Source organism: Macrobrachium nipponense, chromosome 33 (assembly GCF_015104395.2).
Source record: "Macrobrachium nipponense isolate FS-2020 chromosome 33, ASM1510439v2, whole genome shotgun sequence".
Taxonomy (NCBI): Eukaryota; Metazoa; Arthropoda; class Malacostraca; order Decapoda; family Palaemonidae; genus Macrobrachium; species Macrobrachium nipponense.
The window spans coordinates 22,627,967-22,649,062 of record NC_087219.1 but is presented as its reverse complement, the minus strand read 5'-3'; the positions used below and the strand labels follow the sequence as shown (position 1 = coordinate 22,649,062).

The following is a 21,096-nucleotide window of genomic DNA, read 5'->3' as shown; positions in this document are numbered from 1 at the left end:
GTGGATTTCAAATTTAAGCTGCTGTGTGATTGGAAAAGTATAGCTATATGATTACTTGGAAACTATAAGTGAAACATAATTTTATCATGACAATACTATTTTTAAAGGCACTTTGTTGTATTGACTTATGAAATATATCTGTCAGCTAATGATTATTCTCCTTTCAGGCAGTGCGTGTGTACAGAGAGGTGGAGCTGGCGTGATGGGGGGTGTACTGTCCTCCTTTTTTCAGTCTGGCAGTGCACTCCTGTCCTCTGGCAACCACCGAACTGTCTCAGAAACGACAAAGAAAAATATCAGAGTTGTGTTCGACGCTCTTCGAGCGAATCCTCGAGTTACAGTTCAGCGTTTAGAGGGCCTACTGTCAGCTATTCCGAAGGTATTTATGTATTAAAAAATTATGTACTTAAAGTATTTGATATATAGTTAGCTGTAAATATATCTGAATGGTTTTGTCATACCTACAATATTTACGTACTGTATTACACTATATTTTTTGGATTAAACTTACCTCTCTATTAAATAGCTTTTACTTACGTGCCAGTGGTAGTTAAAGAAATATAATGGAGATGTAAGTATTTAGAAAATAAATTTTAAATTATTTAAATTTTTTTCACGAAGCTGTAACTTAAACTGTAATGATTTACTATACACTTAACCCCAGCTATCACGTCTAATTGGTGCCACTATCGACGTGCTATAGTGAAAAATGCTATAGTTTTCCGCTGCGGAACTGAAGAACTTATGGGAAAAATTCTAATTGGTTCCCCGACCACAAATTTTCCTCCTAAGTCACCAATATTTCTCCTTTTATCTTCACCATTTTTACCTTTTTTAACAAATCAGTGTTGAAAAATATAAATTTATCAAGGCTATGAAATTAAAATTAGACATTTCATTTACCTTTTTGAGGATGATAAGGGGCTTAGGTAGGTTTTGGGGGGGGGGTGTTCCGAGGCTGCTCAGTCTTCAGTAGCACCAAATTACGGCTACGCAAGGCATTGCTGGCTCCTTCAGAGGGTGACAGCATCATATGACTCTTGATATGCTCATGCTTCTGGTAAATACCTCTTACTGTGGATTCATTAATTTAAAATTTCCTCCCTACACTGTGCTTGGACTTTCCAGCATCAATCAACTTAACTAATTCCATATTCTGAGCATGGGGTTGGAGGGTTACTGGCCATTATGTAGCACTTTCACAAAAAAATATTGCTGCTATCGTAACACACACACACACACACACACACACACACACAATCAGCGTGATGTCAGAAAAGAACATGGCCGCCAGTCGTGACGTCAAGGCGTGCGATAGCTGCCGATTTGGTGAGCAATAAGCAAGCTGGGGGAGCTTTTTAAGCCTATGCGATAGCCGCTAAATGCTATAGCGCGATAGGGGGGGTTAAGTGTAATCATCCATCAAGAAATGAAGGGTAGAAAAAATAAATTTCATATAAGTAACTTACTAAGTAATTACATAGCTAACAGTTTCTAGTGTTGACAGGTAAAATTTGAAATTCACGGTACTGATTCTTTTATTTTGGGTTTAGGTAAGTAGTGCTGCCCACTTTTGGGAAGAAGAGGAACAACTGAGCCAGGTCTTTCAATTTGTTTCTGCTGGCTTGCGACGAGGTTGTGAGCAGTAGCTGGTTTGAAATATGAATTCTTTGATGGTTTCTTACTTGGAGAATTGGTGAAGTACTTTGTTTACGTTAGCCTTTCGGCAAATTATTTAGTTAGGGATTTAGATAATCCTTTGAGGGATTTAGAAAATCCTTTTATTTAGTCAGTGAAGCGACTTTTCCTGATTTTGACTTTTCTGGAAAATATGACTCTCACAATTTGTTCTAATTGTAGGGGACAAATTTGTTCTTAGAAAAGTCTTGTGTTGTGTAAGGGCTGGGATAGCAAGCAATGGAAAGTATTTAATTCTTATCTATATAAGTTAGCAAGGGATAGACAGAGGGAAAGCAAACACAGGCAGTTCCCAGTTATCAGCAGCCTTGGTTATTGGCAATCCAGTTTATGGTGCTTGTCCAGCGCTGAAAATTGCAGATTTCTGGTTATCGGCAACGATAATAGAGGCGTCATTAACCAGTTATTGATCCCAAAATCTGGTTATCAGTGCTAATAAGTGCTGATGATTTCTGGTTTTCGGTTATTGGCGATTTTTGCTTTTCATCAAGCCGTCTGAACGGAATCTTGCCAATAACTGGGGACTGCCTGTATTAAACAAGGCGGGACTAAGACTATAGTCAGGAATCAGCTAGGTTATCTATTGATGTTCCAAATCTTTCTGTTCCTGTAATTTTGCCCATTCCCAGTTTCACTGTTCCACCTAATCTTCGTCCCAGCTCCCAGGTTTTTGACCCCAGCAACATTGCCACTTTAGAGTGCAAATTTGACCGTAAGTTCGAATTGTTAGTTAATACCGTTTCACAGTTAGGTGAATCTCTGAAAGTGCTTATAGAGCGCAAAAGGGAAGTGAGTGAAGTGTGAGTGGAGTAGCTGGCTGTCTGTCCCGCCAATTCTCATAGGCAAAGGTCCCTGGCATACTCCCCTGCACCAGGGAGAAGTCATACTGAAAGCCCAAGGGAGGTCAGTAGGGTCTGCCCATGGGTAGTTGGCCCCTCAGTCTCACCGTTGCCATATCCCAGGTGATGACAGACAACCATTGGAAAGGCATCTTTGTGGAAGTGCACCGTCTTTCCTCTAGTTCTGAGGCCTCTAGCCCTGAGCGGAGCCGCCAGTGGTGCTTTAGTGACATTTCGAGACAATTGAAAAGGTCTGCAGCTGACGTAATATGCCAAAAATTTCTTGTAATAAGCTTAGGGAAGCTGTTCCATCATCCAGTACTTGGTACTCGCCGCCAAGCAGTGCAGCAGTCACTGAACGCCAGCTGGCTCCCGTGTGCAAGACAGAGAGTCAGTCAGCGCCAAAGTGCCCAGCTTCTTCCAGGTGCTTGGAAGTGTTTGAACGCCCAGTGGGGGCAGAGTGCCCAGCGCCTGCTAGCAAACAGTAGCGGCAGAACTGCTAGCAGCTCCCAGGCGCCAGCCAGCACCCACAAGTTGGGATGATCATGACTGTTCTTTTGCTGCTTTGGTTAGTTCAGTGCCAGATCAAGGAAACACAGTCAACCCCCGTATTTACCGTCTTGAGATTCGCAGACTCGCCTATTCACGGGTTTTTCTTTGGACCATATTTAACCATTGTTCGCAGGAAATTCACCTTTTCATGGGTTTTTCCAACTACATATTCACTAAATAGTGTACAGGGAGTCCCCGGTTAATGACGATCCGGTTTTATGGTGCTTAGCCCCATAAAATCAGCAATTTATGGTGCCATAATGGGCTGAGTTTCGATTATTGGTGCCATAAGGTACTGGTAATAGAGTTACAGTGCCATAACATACCTTACAGTGGTGCCATTAAATGGTTATTGGCACCATTAACCGTAACTCAGTACTATAAGAGCCATAAATCAGTGTTTCGGTCGCACTGGCGTCAAAGCCAGTCACCTAAGCTTGTTGACGCCTAAGCGGAAGGTTACAGAGGAAAGACTTGTCTTTTCCATTATGTGACTGTTATATCTCCTAACGCTTGTAATTTCTCTCAAAAACAATGTGCATTAAAATTCTCCAAATCTGAAAGCATAGTTGTAAAGTACTCTTGTACCTCGAAGTGAAAAATGGAAGCATGTCTCCGTGTAGGCTGTGAAGTGACGTCATGGCGGTCGCCATGTTTATGACGTCGCGGAGCATCTCAAATGCGAAGCCAGCACCCTACCAGAAGTGCAAGGCTGTTGATGATATTCTCGTAGGCATAGCAACCTGATATTAAAGGCTGCTGTGTTGTACTATCTACTTCTTTACAGATGGTGATGCATCCGACCGCCATTCAGTGCATATCAGGATAAAAGGGACATCCATCACACGGGACCCTGGATGGCAGCGCGATGTTATACATCAAACCAACTGTCCTTCTTGGGTTGGTTCTCCTGATAAGCCTAACGCCGACCGCACACCTGCATCATCCCTACCCACGTATCTGGAACGAAAACAAGATGGCGATGCACACCTCTCCCCGCAGGGAAAGAAGCACAATTAGTCATAATTACTTCCCAAAGCACAGATAAAGAATTAACTGTACCTTTAAGAGTTTCTGCATCTATGACTTACTACACGATGAGTTCCTCGACATCGAAATCGTCGAAGAAAAATCAGGTCGTTTATCTGCTTCTTGTGATATCCAGGAAGTCTTGGAGCATAAGAAGGCTTCATGTTCACATGGCCGAGAATTCCAAACAAAAAAAGCAAAACAACAGGGGGCAAACTAAACCGTCTTTAAAAGGACAGAGGCAAAGCACGTCCTCTCTTAAAGGCGGTAAAGGGGGGTATGTGGGTGTGGCTCCACATGTCTCGTGACCAAGCACAGATGCCAATAGTCCCTTGCATACACAATTATTTTAAACTTTACTGGTTTCCAGCTGTCGCTGAGTATTTATCCTAATGTTAAGACCTCAGGTTTGTAAGTTATAAAAAATACAAATTGGTTAAAAATTTGTCATTTTTCGCTTATCAGCACCCTGCCGAAAACGGAATCCTCGCTGATAACCAGCGACTGCCTGTATAATGATAAATGGAATTGGGACCATTTTTGTTTACTGCTCAGTAACTTGTATGATAAAGGTTGAGTTGTGTGATATTTAGTTTATAAATATTACACAGGTTTAACAATTAATTGTGATTCAGAAAAATCACAGTTGTTTACAGAGCTGCTAATAAGGGATTTCAACAAGATCTGGCACATAATTTTACTTACCATGACCTAGGATAAGTTAAATGATCCAAATTTTACAATTGATTGTGGGAAATCTGAGAATAAGTAGAAAAATAAATAGTTGAAAGCATAGTTAAAATTTTATTTTTTTATTTTTTAGCAGAATGCAAATTTTTAATAATTTCCTGTGTACATGATTATTAAGTAATTTTCAATTTAGTGCACATGACTTGTGTGAAACACTTCGTTAGCTCAGTGTACAGATAAAATGGTTCATACTTGACAATTGTTTTGGGGGATTCGTGAGGTTTTGTTGCAAAACTTTTGTTTTCAGAATTGTCTTTTGCACACAATTAATAGGTAGTCTCAGTGTATTTTGCATTCATCTAGTACTTGTGATCTTGGTTGTTTAACAGCTCCTCCTTCCTCCTAATATATTCTTTTTGATGATAGTGAAGTCTTTCACTTTACAACAACAATTTGGTTGTTTAGATGCTTTAAACTTGCTGTAGATATTTATTATAATTTAAAATGCTGACTTTGCCTGTAAAATAAAATGTATATGGATGACAGATATAAAATTTCTCATCCTGATAATAAATCTATATTTTTATTATAGTATCCTCCCTTAGAGTGTTGCTTTCTTATTTTGGATCATATTTTGTTTTTCTTTTAAAAAGGATCTAATCAAAGGAAGTTCATCTATTCAGTGACCTTGCTTTCACCTCTTTCGTAGTTTATATTTTGTTCATGAACCTTACCTGCCAGATATATATATAGCTGTATTCTCCAAAGTCCGACAGAATTTCAAAACTCCCGGCACACGCAGTGGTCGGCCAGGTGGTAGTACCCATTCCCGCCGCTGGGAGGTGGGCGTCAGGAACCATTCCCATTTTCTGTCAGATATTTTCTGTTGCCGGTGCAGCCAACAAGTGTTTTCTGCACCTCCGTCATTGGATTTTGGAACTCTTTTGGTCACTTGAGTATCCCGATTGATTTTTTGGTTTTTGATTTGGATCGGTGATTAGGCATACGCTAATTGTGGATTGGTTTTGAATTTGGCTTGTTTTTTCCTTAAACTTAAGATGTCTGGATCTAGTTCGACTAGCGCCAGAGTATGTTGTGTGGATGAATGCAAGGTGAGGCTACCAAAATCTTCGGTAGACCCTCATACAGTGTGCGCGAATTGTCGGAAACATGTTTGTGTGTTTGATGATCGCTGCAATGAATGTGAGAGTATGTCTGATTCTGCATGGAAGGCGTATGAATCATATGTGTGTAAAATAGAAAGAGATAGGGTAAGAAGGAGTGCAACGCCAGTTACACATCCAGTGGAATTTATCCCTCCTAAACCTGTGATGCCTTCGGGCCCTACATTAGTGTCTGTGGAGGGTAATACCCTATCGATGATTCTTGAATCTTTGCGTAGCCTGGAATCAAAAGTGCAAGCATTAGAAGGTGTTAATAGTGCAGTGGTGTGTAGTGATAATGCTCCGAGTGTTGCGGAAGGGGGGTCGGACAACCGATCTGACGTTCCTTCGGCAAGACCTGGGGGCGCTTCCCAGGCTTCCAAAGTTCGTAAACGGATCTTGAAAGAGTGTTTTTTGTCATCAGAATCGTCCTCCCCGCGCAGCGGTTAGAGCTTTCGGAAGCGATCGCGCCCTTTGAAGAGGACAAAGACGATAGATGCCGCACAGGCGGCCGCTGCCTTTGATTCCTCAGAGGAGGACGCTGCACATCCGTTAGCCCCTTCTGTTTTGCAGTCGTCTCCAGAACAATTCGAAGACTCTCCACCGCAAAAGAGAGCAAAGGTGCAAGGTGTCGCACAGGCGACCGGCACCTTTGGTCTTAGGGAGAAGGACGCTTCACGTCCTTTCTCTTCTTCTGTGTTGCGATCGTCGCCGGAGAGAATGTCTTTTGACGACAATGCTTTTGAGCGCCCTGGTTGCGCTAAGGATATACCTGTGGCGGTCCATGTGAGAAGGAGGAGGGCTTCCCCTCGCCCCTCGTCTTCTCACAGGATCAGCCCTAAATCGAAGAAGATTGAGAATTTGCAACATCAAATTGCCTTATTAGTTGCAGAGAAAGAGGATAATTCATGTCACAGGAGGAAGGATGATAAGCTGCCAGTCAAGAGATCCAGGCAGTCTCCTTCTCCTTCTCATCGCCTCGCTCTTTCTCCTGTTACCGCGCCTTCGAGATTTCGTGCACGAAGGTCTGCAGAGCACGACGTTAAGGCGGCAGCGAGACTTGACGCCAAGCCTGACGCTCGGCTGGGCGCTCAGCTCGACGCCGGGCGGGGCGCTCGGCTGGATGCCAAGCGTGACGCTCGGCAGGACTCTCGGCTTGACGCCAGGCATGGCGCGCAGCTGGATGCACGACGTAATGTTTCTTCAGACATTCGCCGAGATTCGGAGGATAGTAATGAATCTCAAGAAGGAAACTTGTCGGAGGAATTAACTGAAGAACAATCATCAACAGTATCTTCAGATTACCAGGTTTTGGTTCAATTGCTTCGAACCTCCTTTGAAGAGAAGTTTAAACCTGAAGCCCCGCAGTCGCCTCCTTCACAATTGCTATCATCTAAGGCTATCAAGACTCCAGGATTGTTGAAGATGGCTACTTCATTATCAACAAAAAGGGCTTTTAAGAAAATGCAGAATTGGATGGAGTCAAGAAAAGCCCGAAACAAGAACGCTTTTGCCCTACCCCCTTCAAGACTGACAGGCAAGGCAGGTCTTTGGTATGAGACAGGGGAGGAGATAGGTTTTAGAGCCCCCTCTTCGTCCCAAGGTGACTTCGCTAGGTTTTAGAGCCCCCTCTTTGTCCCAAGGTGACTTCGCTACCTTGGTAGATGCACTGAAGAGATCCCTTTTGTCGACGACGAAAGTGCCCTGGACCCTTTCTGAGATGGACCATCATATGAAGGGACTCTTCCGTACAATAGAAGTTTTCAACTTTTTGGATTGGTGTTTAGGGGTCTTGGATAACTGGTCGCGTAGTCCTGATTCACTTAGCCTCGAGGAGCTGTCCAGCGTGCTTGCATGCATGGACAAGGCCGTCAGGAATGGTTCGGAGGAGTTGGCCTCGCACTTCTGCACTTCGATTTTGAAGAAGAGAGCGGCCTATTGTGGTTTTACTGCAAAGGCGGTCTCTATCTCTCAAAAGGCAGAATTTTTGTATGCGCCTCTTTCGAGCCATCTGTTTCCCCAGGCTATGGTCAAAGATCTGGCTGTCAGTCTACAAGAGAAGGCTACCCAAGACCTCCTAGCTCAGTCGGCAAAACGTTCAAGAAGCAGAAGCCCTTTCGAGGTGGAGTTTCCTCGAGAACATCTTCTCGAGGAAGTACACGTTTCAGAGGCAGAGTCTCGGCTAAGATCAGAGGAAAGAAATGAACCAGATATCCTTCAGCCACCAGTAGGAGCCAGGCTTCGACTATTCTCAAAAGCTTGGATAGAAAGGAAGACGGACAGCTGGTCGCTCAACGTCATCAAGCGGGGGTACAAGATTCCTTTCTTGAAACCTCCCCCACTGTGCACGACACCCAAGGATTTATGCCCTATTTACCATCAGGAGACGCAACAAATCCTTTTCGATCTGCTCGAGCAGATGTTAGAAAAGAGAGCGGTGGAACAGGTCGTAGACCTGGAATCCCCAGGCTTCTACAACAGGATATTCCTGGTGCCGAAACAGTCAGGAGGTTGGCGACCAGTCTTAGATGTGAGCAGTCTGAATCGGTTCGTACAGAAGCAGAAATTCAAGATGGAGACGCCTCAGTCAGTTCTTGGGACCTTAAGACCAAACGATTGGATGGTTTTATTAGACCTTCAAGAGGTGTATTTCCACGTCCCCATCCATCCACAGTCGATGAAGTATCTTCGGTTTGTCCTAAAAGGGACGGTTTATCAATTCAGGGCGCTTTGCTTCGGATTGAGCACGGCCCCTATGATCTTCACGACTTTAATGAAGAACGTGGCGAGGTGGTTTCATCTTGCAAATATCAGAGTCTCTATGTACCTGGACGACTGGCTCATTCGTGCCTCCACTCAAACGCGGTGTCTGAAGGATCTTCAAACAACTTTATCGTTGGTGAAGTCCCTGGGACTACTGGTGAATTTCGAAAAGTCACATCTGATTCCAACCCAATCCATCCTGTATCTGGGGATTCAGATGGATTCAGTGGCTTTTCGAGCTTTTCCGTCCCAGGGACGTCAGCAGCAATGTTTAGACAAAGTGACAGCCTTCCTAAGGAAAGATTCGTGCTCAGTGAGGGAATGGATGAGCCTGCTGGGGACCATTTCCTCGCTGGAGAAGTTTGTTTCCTTGGGGAGACTGCACCTCAGACTGCTACAATTTTTTCTCATGGAAAATTGGAAAGAAAACAAGAATCTGGATATGAGCTTAAAAATTTCAAGAGAGGTAAAACATCACTTAAAATGGTGGCTAGATCCAGTGAAGTTGTCGGAGGGCGTGTCTCTCAAGCTTCAGAGCCCCGACCTAGTGTTGTTCTCCGACGCGTCCACCACGGGGTGGGGAGCAACATTAGGGGGGGAAGAAGTGTCAGGCACCTGGAGAGGGGAACAGGTGTCCTGGCACATAAACCTAAAGGAAAAGGCAGCCATCTTTTTAGCTCTCCAGTTTTTCCAAGAGAAAGTCTCATCGAATAGTCCAAGTCAACTCAGACAACACCACAGCTCTGGCGTACTTGAAGAAGCAGGGAGGAACACAGTCTCGGTCCCTTTTTGCCCTGGCAAAGGAGATCTTGCTGTGGGCAAGGGCACTGGACGTCACGATCCTTACAAGGTTCGTAGCAGGAGTAGAGAACGTCCGGGCAGATCTCCTCAGCAGACGAGGTCAACTTCTGCCAACCGAGTGGACTCTGCATCAGGAGGTATGCCAAGAGCTGTGGGGGTTATGGGGACGTCCGCTAGTGGACATCTTTGCGACGTCCAGAACGAAGAGGCTTCCACTGTACTGCTCCCCAGTACTCGACCCAGCGGCAGTGGCGATAGACGCACTTCTCTGGGACTGGACGGGGATGGACCTGTACGCCTTTCCCCCGTTCAAGATCCTAGGGGAAGTCATGAGAAAGTTTGCGGAGTCGGAAGGGACGAGAATGACTTTGATCGCCCCGTTCTGGCCGGCGAGAGACTGGTTCACAGAGGTCATGGCCTTCGTAGTAGACTTCCCGAGGACGCTTCCAGTAAGGACAGATCTACTCAGACAGCCCCATTTCGAGAGGTACCACAGAAACCTCTCCGCTCTGAGTCTGACTGCATGCAGTATACCAATTGAAGTGGGCAGTCTTCAGGAGTTGGTGCAAGAAGAACGGCATTTCCTCCACCACGACCTCTCTGAGCCAGATGGCTGACTTCCTTTTATATCTGAGAAGGGATCTAAAACTTGCAGTCTCTACAATCAAGGGATATAGGAGTGTGCTTTCAGTTGTCTTTAGGCACAGAGGCCTGGACTTGGCGGACAACAGAGACCTTCACGATCTCTTGAGATCTTTTGAAACAAGAAAGGTTCACAACCAAGGTTGCTGTCTTGGAACTTGGATGTAGTTCTGAAGTTCCTCATGTCCAGTCCATTCGAACCTATGCATACGGCTTCCCTGAAGGATGTTACTAGAAAAGCTATCTTCCTGACTGCTCTGGCGATGGCGAAGAGAGTCAGCGAGGTGCAAGCGATTAGCAAATACGTGGGCTTTAAAGGTTATAACGCGGTTTGTTCCTTGAGCCCAACGTCATGGCAAAAAATGAAAATCCGTCCAACCCTTGGCCTAGGACCTTCGAAATTAAAGGGATGGCCGAAATCGTTGGGTGCAAGCCAGAGAGAGTTCTGTGCCCTGTCAGGGCTCTCAAATTCTACCTAAAGAAGACTAAGGATTGTAGAGGTCTTTGGGATAACTTGTGGTGTTCGGTAAGGAAGCCAAATTTACCAATGTCGAACAATGCTTTGTCTTTTTACTTGAGGGACACCATCAAGGAAGCGCATTCATCCTGTCAAGACAGTGATATGAAAATGTTGAAGGTGAATGCGCATGAAGTGAGGGCTATTTCTACGTCGGTAGCCTTCCAAAAGAACATGGCACTTAATGACATCTTGAATGCCACATTTTGGCGTAGTAATTCAGTGTTTGCCTCTCACTACCTTCGGGAGGTGAGGACTACATACGAGAACTGTTGCTCTTTGGGCCCATATGTCGCAGCAGACACTATATTGGGGACAGAGAGTAGCACTCTTTCTATCATTTAGGAAATAATATGTTAGTTTGGACTTTTTAATTTTATTTCTTTTTATTTTTAGTTTATTATGCTTGTTTAGGTGTTTAGTTTATTGTGGTCTTGGGTCGGCCGCCTTAGGCGGACTTCCCTCCATTAGCCTTGGTTATACGAAGTTTAACTAGATAGGCTAGGTCAGGTGGTAATGTTTTTGCTTCGCCCTCATAGTAGGGTAAAATGTTTTTGTCACATTGTGGTCACGTACCCGTTGACAAATCATCTGGAGCGCACCAGCTACATAGGTCACGTCCTTGCTGGCACCTCCAGTGAAGCATTAACAGCATTCGGTGTCTAATCAACACCTATATGATCTGTCACATTGTGGTCACGCTCCCCGTGACAGTTCATTAGAGCGCACCAGCTACACAGGTCACGTTCTTGCTGGCACCTCTAGGAATGCATTACCCAAAAATTGGAGGTCTATAATGTAGGATCTAGTTGTTTTGTGGTCACGCCCCAGTTGACAGATCCTCTAGAACTCAACAGCGTCGCAGGTCATTACCTGGCTGGAGTCTCTAGTAAAGCAGAAGCAGACTTGGGTGACGGTACTCACGAAGTCAGCTATGCTAACAGGTAAGGAACCAAGATATAAATCATGTAAATGGAATTGTTTCCCAAATTCCGAGTCTGTCTCCCCCTTCCTCCAAAGGTGGGATTCAGCTATATATATATCTGGCAGGTAAGGTTCATGAACAAAATGATATTGTTATGATACAATAAAGTTTGTTCATACTTACCTGGCAGATATATATAATCAAAGTGCCCACCCACCTCCCCTCAGGAGACAGTGGCACTAGAAAAATCTGACAGAAAATGGGAATGGTTCCTGACGCCCACCTCCCAGCGGCGGGAATGGGTACTACCACCTGGCCGACCACTGCGTGTGCCGGGAGTTTTGAAATTCTGTCGGACTTCGGAGAATACAGCTATATATATATCTGCCAGGTAAGTATGAACAAACTTTATTGTATCATAACAATATCATTTTCATAGAAGATTTGGCCTTCCAGTGTGCACTGGATTTTGTGGACCATCTTCCGTAACTTCACTTTATAAGTGTTGCCATCTCTTATCTTGAGAAAAAAATCCTATGGGCAAGCTGCAACAGTCTGAAACTGACTTGGTAGTTTGTAAACTGCATGATTATAACTATAAATTTGTTTTGGCACTTTAATTAAAAAAAAAAGATTGGGTATTAGCAGCAAAACATTTGCTTTTGGCAGTTTGGTAGTTTTTGCTCCATGTAGAACAACACGAATGTTAATTTTTACTTTGTTGCATCCTGTAGGTGTCAATAAATTATGGTTGGCATTAGCCTCTGAAGAAGAGGCTCATTTGGCTAAATATTTAATAGTACACTATTACTTCCCATCATGGGGTACTCCTCAGCCTTGGGGTATAAAGTGCATTTGTAGCCCAAACACCTGACACTTTTCAAGTTGTCATTTGCCATATTGTACTGCCTATGGCCACCATTGTAGCTGTCATTTACATATTGGTTAACATAAGATTGCTGTTGGTTATAGGTGAGAGACACTTTTGCCATATTTCAAGAGGTTTTCATCTGCTTGTAGACACTCCTTGTTTTGTGGTACAGCCGTTTGAACTGTGTAGGGCATGTAATGTTTGGGAAGATTTTTGCACAAGGTCATCCTGTAATGAGGAATCTGATTATAAATGCAGCTGTGATTTTTCTTTTTTCTCTTTGGAGCTACCCATATTAGGGCAGCTGTATTGGAGCTACCCCATATTGATCTATGAAAAATGTAAAATAGCAATAGCTTCTGTTTATTCTCCGGAAAGTGCCTTTACATGAAGTTTTCAAGGTGCTGTTTTGGCTTCAGTCTTTGTGCACTAAAGACATGTCCTCCTATCACACAGCCATGAAAAACTTGGCTCGTCAGCACATCTATTCTCCTGAGTAAGCAGTCTTCCTATAGCTGGGTTTTTTGTTTTTTCTTTGAGAGTACCAAGCCATGTAGCATCTAAAACAAGTTTTTAGCTTAGTTGTTGCATTAGTCACTATATTATTTTTCCACCAGGCATGGGTAGATATAAGCTTTGTCTTGTTTATTTCATAAACATTCTCTTACAGGAAAGGCATGTTAATTATATTAAAACATGTAAGATATCTGTCTATCTTAATTATATAAGAGATCTGTGTATCTTAATTATCAGCCTTTGTTGCAGTGGGGATATGTATTTTTTTGCTTGCCTGCCAAAAGAAATTCCTTTTGCTCCAACTGTACAGGAAGACTTGGTTCATTCCTTGAGAGAAAGGTCAAAACTTAATCAATAGTATTGGGGTTGTGTCTTAGTAATGGTAGTTCTTCTGAATTATTGTTTGCTGCCGATTTTTGCAGTGTTTATACTATTAATATTCTGACAGGGTGACTGTATGTCCAGCTTCCCAGTACAGTGTCATTTACTTGCTCTCACTATTGCAAAATTATACAGCAGTTGTTTGGGTAATGCTTGGGACAATTATTATAATTTTGTTGTGCTACATTTCATTGCTTTTGGCTAATGCTTGACTTCTTTTTTTTTAAGTACTGAACTTGTGTTTGTGTGTGCATATATATTTATCTCTCTCTCCCTCCCTCATTTTTTATTTTTTGAAGAAAAAACTATGTACTGTGCCAGCTTTGTCTGTCCATCCGCACTTTTTCTGTCCACCCTCAGATCTTAAAAACTACGAGGCTAGATGGCTGCAAATTGCTATGTTAATCATTCACCTGCTAAACTTGAAACATCCAAATTGCAGCCCTGTAACCTCAGTAGGTTTTATTTTATTCAAGATTAAAGTTAGCCATAATCATGCCTCTGGCAGCCATAAAGGATAGGCCACCAACATACAGCACTATACAGGCGGCCGTCGGTTAGCGGCAGGGGTTCCGTTCCTGGCCGCCGACGCTAAGTGATTTTCGACGCTAAGCGATTTTAAAGCCCACGGCCGGCGCATACCTTCTTTCGAAATTCTAGACCAGTTAACAGCGCCCTAGACCAGTCAAACGGTCCGTAATCCCGTGATGGCGCAATAAGTAAAATTATATTTATGCAGTATAGTACTATGGAATTTACTGTACAGTGGTACTGTACAGTACATTACAGTATTATAAATAAAGTGAAAAAAGCCTAGCTTTAATCCTTTGAGTGTCTAGAGTATGTAAAGATATAATAAGGTTTTATACGTACAGTGTACAGGTAGCTATAGTGTTCAAGTTACAATAATTTGTCTTACGATAATCCAATTTTATGAGAGACCAAATTTCAATAGCCTAACTTTATCCCATCTTCGAGTTACACAAGTTCAAAAATAGCAAAAGAGAATTATGAAAGTATGGTTTTAACGTTATACTTGTTGCGTAAACGTGTACAGCCGTGAGCAACTGAACGAGAAACAACTTTTTTTTTTCTCTAAGTACAACCGAATTCGATAACATCTGTTTGGCTTGTATTTCAATCATCGTACTTTAGTACACTATTACCATAGTTGTTATAAATGACATTATGTAGAATAGAACTGAGTTATCTTAATGTAATGACTTTATTCATTATAGATCAAAGATCAATCGGGAAATATATTGTTAAATTTAAACTTAGTTATAACTGAAGCTGAGAAAACTGTTCAAGCTGCTAATGACTTATCGTGCATCGGCAACAAGGATAAAACTCCTGTAAACGTATGCCACCAAACACAACCGTAGATAAAATTGAAATCAAATCATTTTAATTAAAACAACTGTGCTTGAAAGAACACATTTTACTGTTGATTTCAAGCTGACATAAGATAAATAATGTAAAGTTCGTATTACGATGATATAAAGGAAAATTGCGAACGGAATCACGTCATTTTTGTACGTAATCTGTTTAAAAAAAAATTAGTTCATATTTCCACCTAAAAACACGTTGTATAAGGAAAAATAACCTTGTCTCATGTAAGTCAAGTATCTAGATATTCGTTTATGCTAACTAGGAGCAAGAAAATTCGCTCAGAATTGCGTTAAATACAGCGAAACAAACTTGGATTCGCCATCAGCTGATTTGAAACCAAAACATTGGCTGCTTCAAGGAATACTGGCTTAGATTTGCCGTAGTATTTTATAATGCAATAATATGAGACTATACATACAATATTATTGGATACAGTGAAGTAATGTATAACTTTTTAAAGGATTTATGGAAAAGATGCATATTAATAAAATAACACCATGCATTTTTCGGAACAGTGGCAGACAAGAACGAACATGAAAAAACATCCTCTGACAACGTGGAGGGTAGTTACAAAAGCTGCCTTAATTTGTATCATATTTATGTACTAAAATAAAAATACCCTATACGTAATATATTTTCATACACATTTTATACATAAAAGCATGAACGTTTATAAAATCGATGCATCGATCGCTAAATTTGCACTCTTTTTAAAAAACACTATATTTTCGGAAGAGCGGCAGATGGCGGCTTACAAGAATCAACATGAAAAAACATTGTATTTGGTAATGTGAAGAACAGTTTCAAAAGCTGCCTTAGTATCATATTTCTGCACAGAAATAAAAATACCCTATACGTAATACATTTTTATACACATTTTAAACATAAAAGCATGAACATTTATAAAATCGACACATCGATCGCTAAATTTGCACATTTTTAAACTATATTTTTGGAAGATAAACAGACGGCGGCTTACAAGAATGAACATGAAAAAACATTGTATTTGATAACGTGAAGGACAGTTTCAAAAGCTGCCTTTGTATCATATTTTTGGGCAGAAATAAATATACCCTATACGTAATACATTTTCATACAAGTTTTAAACACAAAAGCTTGAACATTTATAAAGCTACTCATCCATGCTAAATTTTCACTTGTGTAACTATATTTTAGGCATAGAACAGTGTCAGAGGCATATATTTTACCCTGATACCTATGTAATAACTCAATAAATTTTTTAATATTTACATAAATTTTGTGGGCCTGAATGGTATTTCTACAAATGTATGTTACTCATTAGACAAGCGCTAGACAAGCGCTGTTGACCGAAAATTGGGCCGTAAAAATAGCTTAAAATGCCTTATTTTTTAATGAGTTTTTTTTATGACAGCCGTAAAACCGATTCGCCGCTGAGCGATTGCGCCGTTAACCGCGAGCCGCCTGTACTGAGACCACAAAGATATCTATTTTTGGTGGCCTTGGTTATACACTGTAGTGGCTGTACATAAAACTTGATTGTTGAAGAAACTTTGGGGACATTTTTCACTTGTTTCATATGGCCCTTGCGTAAAAGTTAATGTAGCCTTCTCGACTTTTTCTACATTAATATATGCTTGGCCTAAATACACGTATGTTGTAATAAAAATAATACAACTTTTGAACCTAATTAACCAGGAACTTGAAATTATGTCTGATTGCTTGGTTTCATGAGGAACCAGAAGTTATTGATTTGATGTTGATTTGAATATAGCAACTAATACAGGCATTCCCCAGTTATTGAGGTTGGGTTCTTTTCTGAGGGTTTGATGATTAGCAAAAATCGCCAATAACTGAAAATTAGTGGTTTTCGGTGCTGATAACCGATTTTGGTGCCGATAGCTGGTTAATGGCGCCTCTATTAGGTATGCATCAGTGTCGTCAGTACATTTGTTGGTGCCAATAACTGGAAATTGGTGTATTTTGGCGCTGGAAATCGCAGATTATTGGCACTAGACAAGCATCATAAAGCTTGATTGCCGATAACTGGAGACAGCCTATAGTATTTTTGCATTGAAGATGAGTCCTATCAAACAGTCATGTAAAACTTAGTTGGTCAGCACATCCATTCTCTTGAGTGAGCAGTCATTCTGTAACTTGGTATTTGGTTTTTTCCTTGAAAGTACCAAGCCATATAGCATTTAAAACGAACATTTAGCTTAGTTGTTGCCTTAGTTACTGTAATAGTTCTCCATCAGCCATAGGTAGATATATGCTTGGGTTGCATGAAATTCTTTTATAGAAAAGGCATCTTCATTATATTAATACATATAAGGGATTTGTGTACCTTAATTACTATTAGCATTTGTTGTGGTGATATGTATTTTTTACCTTCCAAAAGAAATTTCCTCTGTTCCAACAGTACAGGAAGACTTTCTTTCCAACAGTACAGGAAGACTTGATTCATTCCTTGAGAAAAAGGACAAAACCAATATTGTGGTTCATTCTTTAGTTATGGTAGTTCCCCTGAATTACTGTTTATATTAATACTCTGGCAAAGTGACTAGATGTCCACCTGCCCAGTACAGTGTGTTATTTCCTCTCACTATTGCAAAATTACACACCAGTTATTTGGGTAATGCTTGGGATAATTATCATAATTTGGTGTGCTATATTTCATTGCTGTAGGCTAGTGCTTGACCTTTTTTTCCACTTACTGAACATGTGTTTGTGTGTGCATATATATTTCTTTCTTTCTTCCTCATTTTTTAGTTGTCTGAAAAGAAAACTTGTGTATTGTACGGGCTTTGTCTGTCCGTCCACACTTTTTTTCTGTGTGCACTTTTTCCTGTCTGCCCTCAGATCTTAAGAACTACTGAGGCTAGGGGGCTGCAAATTATGGTGATCATCCACGTTCTAAACATGAAACATCCCAAATTGCAGCCCTGTATCCTCAGTAGGTTTTATTTTATTTTATTTAAGGTTAAAGTTAGCCATAGTTGTGCCTCAGGCAACAAAAAGTTAGCCATAATTGTGCCTCTGGCAACAATATAGGATAGGCCACCATCATATAGCATTGTACCGTGCCTTGATTATACACTGTAGTAGCTGTACAGAAAACTTGATTGCTGGAGAAACTGTGGGCCTTTTTTACTTGTTTCATATGTGGCCCTTCTTTTTGTGAAAGCTTTCTTAAAAGTTATGTAGCCTTCTTGACTTGTTCTATATGAGTGAGTATATGCTCAGCCTAAATACATGTACTACTTAGTAATAAGAATAGTACAACTGAGAATGTAGTTAACCAGGAACTTGAAATTATGTCTGGTTGTTTGTTTTCATGAGGAACCAGAAGTTATTGATTTGATGTTAATTTGAATACGGCAGTCCCCAGGTTCTGTTCTCGGCAGCGCGCTGATCAGTGAAAACTGCCGTTAACCGAAACTTAGTGATTTATGGCACCGATATCCAGTTAATGGTGCCTCAGTTAACCGAATCTGCCGATAACTGGGAACTGCCTACGTAGTAACTAATAGTACAATAGTACTTTGGAACTCTCATTTCATTGTCTGAATAAGTATTTTGGCAGTACAGTGAAATTTTCTTTTAACCGAAGGGGGGGGGGGGGGAGATTATCCATTAAAGCTGATTGTCTGTTGAAGTGAAGCATTGGTTTTTCATGGCCTAAGTGATGTTTATTGGTAGGCTAAGCCTCAGCCTAGGTGCAGTAATCACCAAAGTACATGAAAAGATTCATGTTTTGATATAAAATGATGATAAAAGTAATAAAACCATTTTTACCTTAAATATTATATTGACATATCTTCATGATAAATAACCTATTCAAGGAATAATTCCATACCAATGAAATCAACTTTTAACTCTGAGTGGCCAGTGAACAAAATGTAAACATCAAGTCATACTGTTGCATTCACAGTGACCTTTGTCATACAGTAACCTTTCAGAAATTTTATTATTAAGTGTAATTATGGTAGTGATAACATTTAGGATAATGTAGTATTAATTTTGAATTTGAAATTTATCATCTTTTTGGTATTAAATAACTTTACTAAACAGTGTAGTCATACAAACAATAATTATTGTACATTATCATGTTGTTTGCGATTGGGAAAGAAATAAAACAATTTTTACCTGCTAGATCACGGTTCAGCAATCACGGATTCAGTACTTATGGGAAAATTCTCTACCTTGCAGATTTTCTCATAGATCAGTATTTACTAATTATTGTATTTTCATTTTATTTTCATGAATACATTTTTATGATAAAAAATTAATCTACTAATTTACAAATATTAATATTAATGTAAATAGCCAAATGTCAGTAAAATTTAATATTTATTTATTATCATTGTAGTATGCACTGTATAAAAATAAATTTTTTTACTCCATCTCTCTCTCTCTATGGTGACATGCTATTGGTTGAAGGGGTGGGAAGTAGCCAATGATGATAAAGCTTGTAGCTCATGCTTTGTATGTACTGTCAATAGTGTATGCTCTCTCTCTCTCTCTCTCTCTCTCTCTCTCTCTCTCTCTCTCTCTCTCTCTCTCTCTCTCTCTCTCTCTCTCTCTCTCTCTCTGAGATAGAAAATGTTTATGCAAATGTAACATGATGTAATTTTTGTATGGTTAATAATTATTTATGAATTTTCAAATATTAATATTATAATGCAAAAACAGCAAAATATCAATTAATATGGAGAGGTTAAACCCCTCTAGAAGTAAGAGCATCAAGCCAGTCAGCAACTACCACCACTAAGTCCTGCTCTGTAATTGGCTCTTCTAATCCATGCAACCAATAGTGTGTCACAAGCCAATCTGCATTGAGGTAACATATCCTTAACATATCAATAACATCATCTTTACATAACCAGGTAACATATCAATAACATCATCTTTACATAACCAGGTAACATATCAATAACATCATCTTTACATAACCAGTTTTCCATTAAATACCTGTTGTTGCAAAAGCTAGCCTATACAGTAGTACCTCGAGATACGAAAGGCTCAATTTACGAAAAAATCCAAGTTACGGAAGCCAATACGAACAATTTAACGGCTCTACATACAAAAAGTTTTCAAGATACGAAAGGTTTCTGAAAGTCCGAGATTCGCCCGGATAACAATTTTGAAAATCGCGCTGCGCGCCGCCATCTTAGTACTAGTAGACTCGCCACCATCCTCCTGCTCTCCCATTGGTTCCTGATGCTAGTCGCGGCCATGAAATCCTTCTCTCCTATTGGCCAGCGTCCCTCCCATCATGCATCTACTATGTATACGTGGTGGTGTGCTTTGGCCACTCGGGATCGTCAATGTGTACGTTATTTAAAAAAAAAAGTGACCAAGATCTCTCACATGGGATAAGTGATCAAGGTCTCTCTCATGGGATAACTGGAAACTTTGCAAGGTTGGTAGAATATCCACTCCCTGCTGAACAGAGGGTGTAGACCAATCATTTACAACATGCATACCAGTACGTATAATCAAGGCACTTCAGTTTATGTTGAGGGTCAGCAGCTGAACATTCAGTACCCCAATCAGTTGCAGAGAGAGCATTTGGTTGAACAGGGTTTTGATGGACACCAGGGCCAACAGAGTCATGAGGTGCAAAGAAAGAACAGAAAGTTGAAAATCTGTAAAAAAAAAAAAAAAAAAAAAAAAAATCTACATAACGTAACAAAATAAGTTAAAAATCAAAAAAAGAAAAAAAAAAAAAAAAAAAAAAAAAAACGGCAGAAATTAAAGCCGCTTTTCATAAGTGCAATCATTTGTAGAAGATCCCCCGAAAAGGCTCACACAGGAATTGTGTACGTAGTACGTACGTACTTATGTACAAAAGAAAAAAAACGGCAGAAATTAAAGCCGCTTTTCATAAAGTGCAATCATTTGTAGAAGACACCCCCCCGAAAAGGCTCACACAGGAACATTGTGAAAAGTAGGCAGAAGCAATCTTCCTTGGATAGTTACGTATGTACGTAGCCTCACTCGAAAGGTAAGCCTCCACATTTTACGTACAGTATATTTCTTGTTACCATGTACACTAATATACACTTTATTTACAGGTTATATTTTGCATTTTTTTTTATTAATTTAGGTATTGAATGGTCCAAATTGTTGTATTTCATTATTTATAGGTCAATTTAGCTTTATTATGAAATTTACTGGGGTGTTTTTGGAGGGCTTGGAACGGATTAGCCATTTTACATGTAAAATGTGGTCCAAGATACGAAAACCTCATGACACGAAAGGCGCCTCGGAACGGATTAATTTCGTATCTCGAGGTACTACTGTATATAGATTGTTTTGTAATTTAATGTTTA

The 21,096-nt window shown here is 40.6% G+C and overlaps 1 protein-coding gene across 2 annotated transcripts in view; it reads left to right on the top strand.

The window, feature by feature from the left end:
• Positions 1-21,096, top strand: part of LOC135203021 (ankyrin-3-like) — a 115,625-nt gene that overhangs the window by 51,031 nt on the left and 43,498 nt on the right. For both annotated transcript variants that reach the window (XM_064232590.1, XM_064232589.1), the window contains one exon: positions 168-379. In XM_064232590.1, coding sequence (XP_064088660.1) covers positions 203-379 — 177 coding nt within the window. In that variant the 5' untranslated portion in view covers positions 168-202. The remainder of the gene's footprint in view (positions 1-167; positions 380-21,096) is intronic.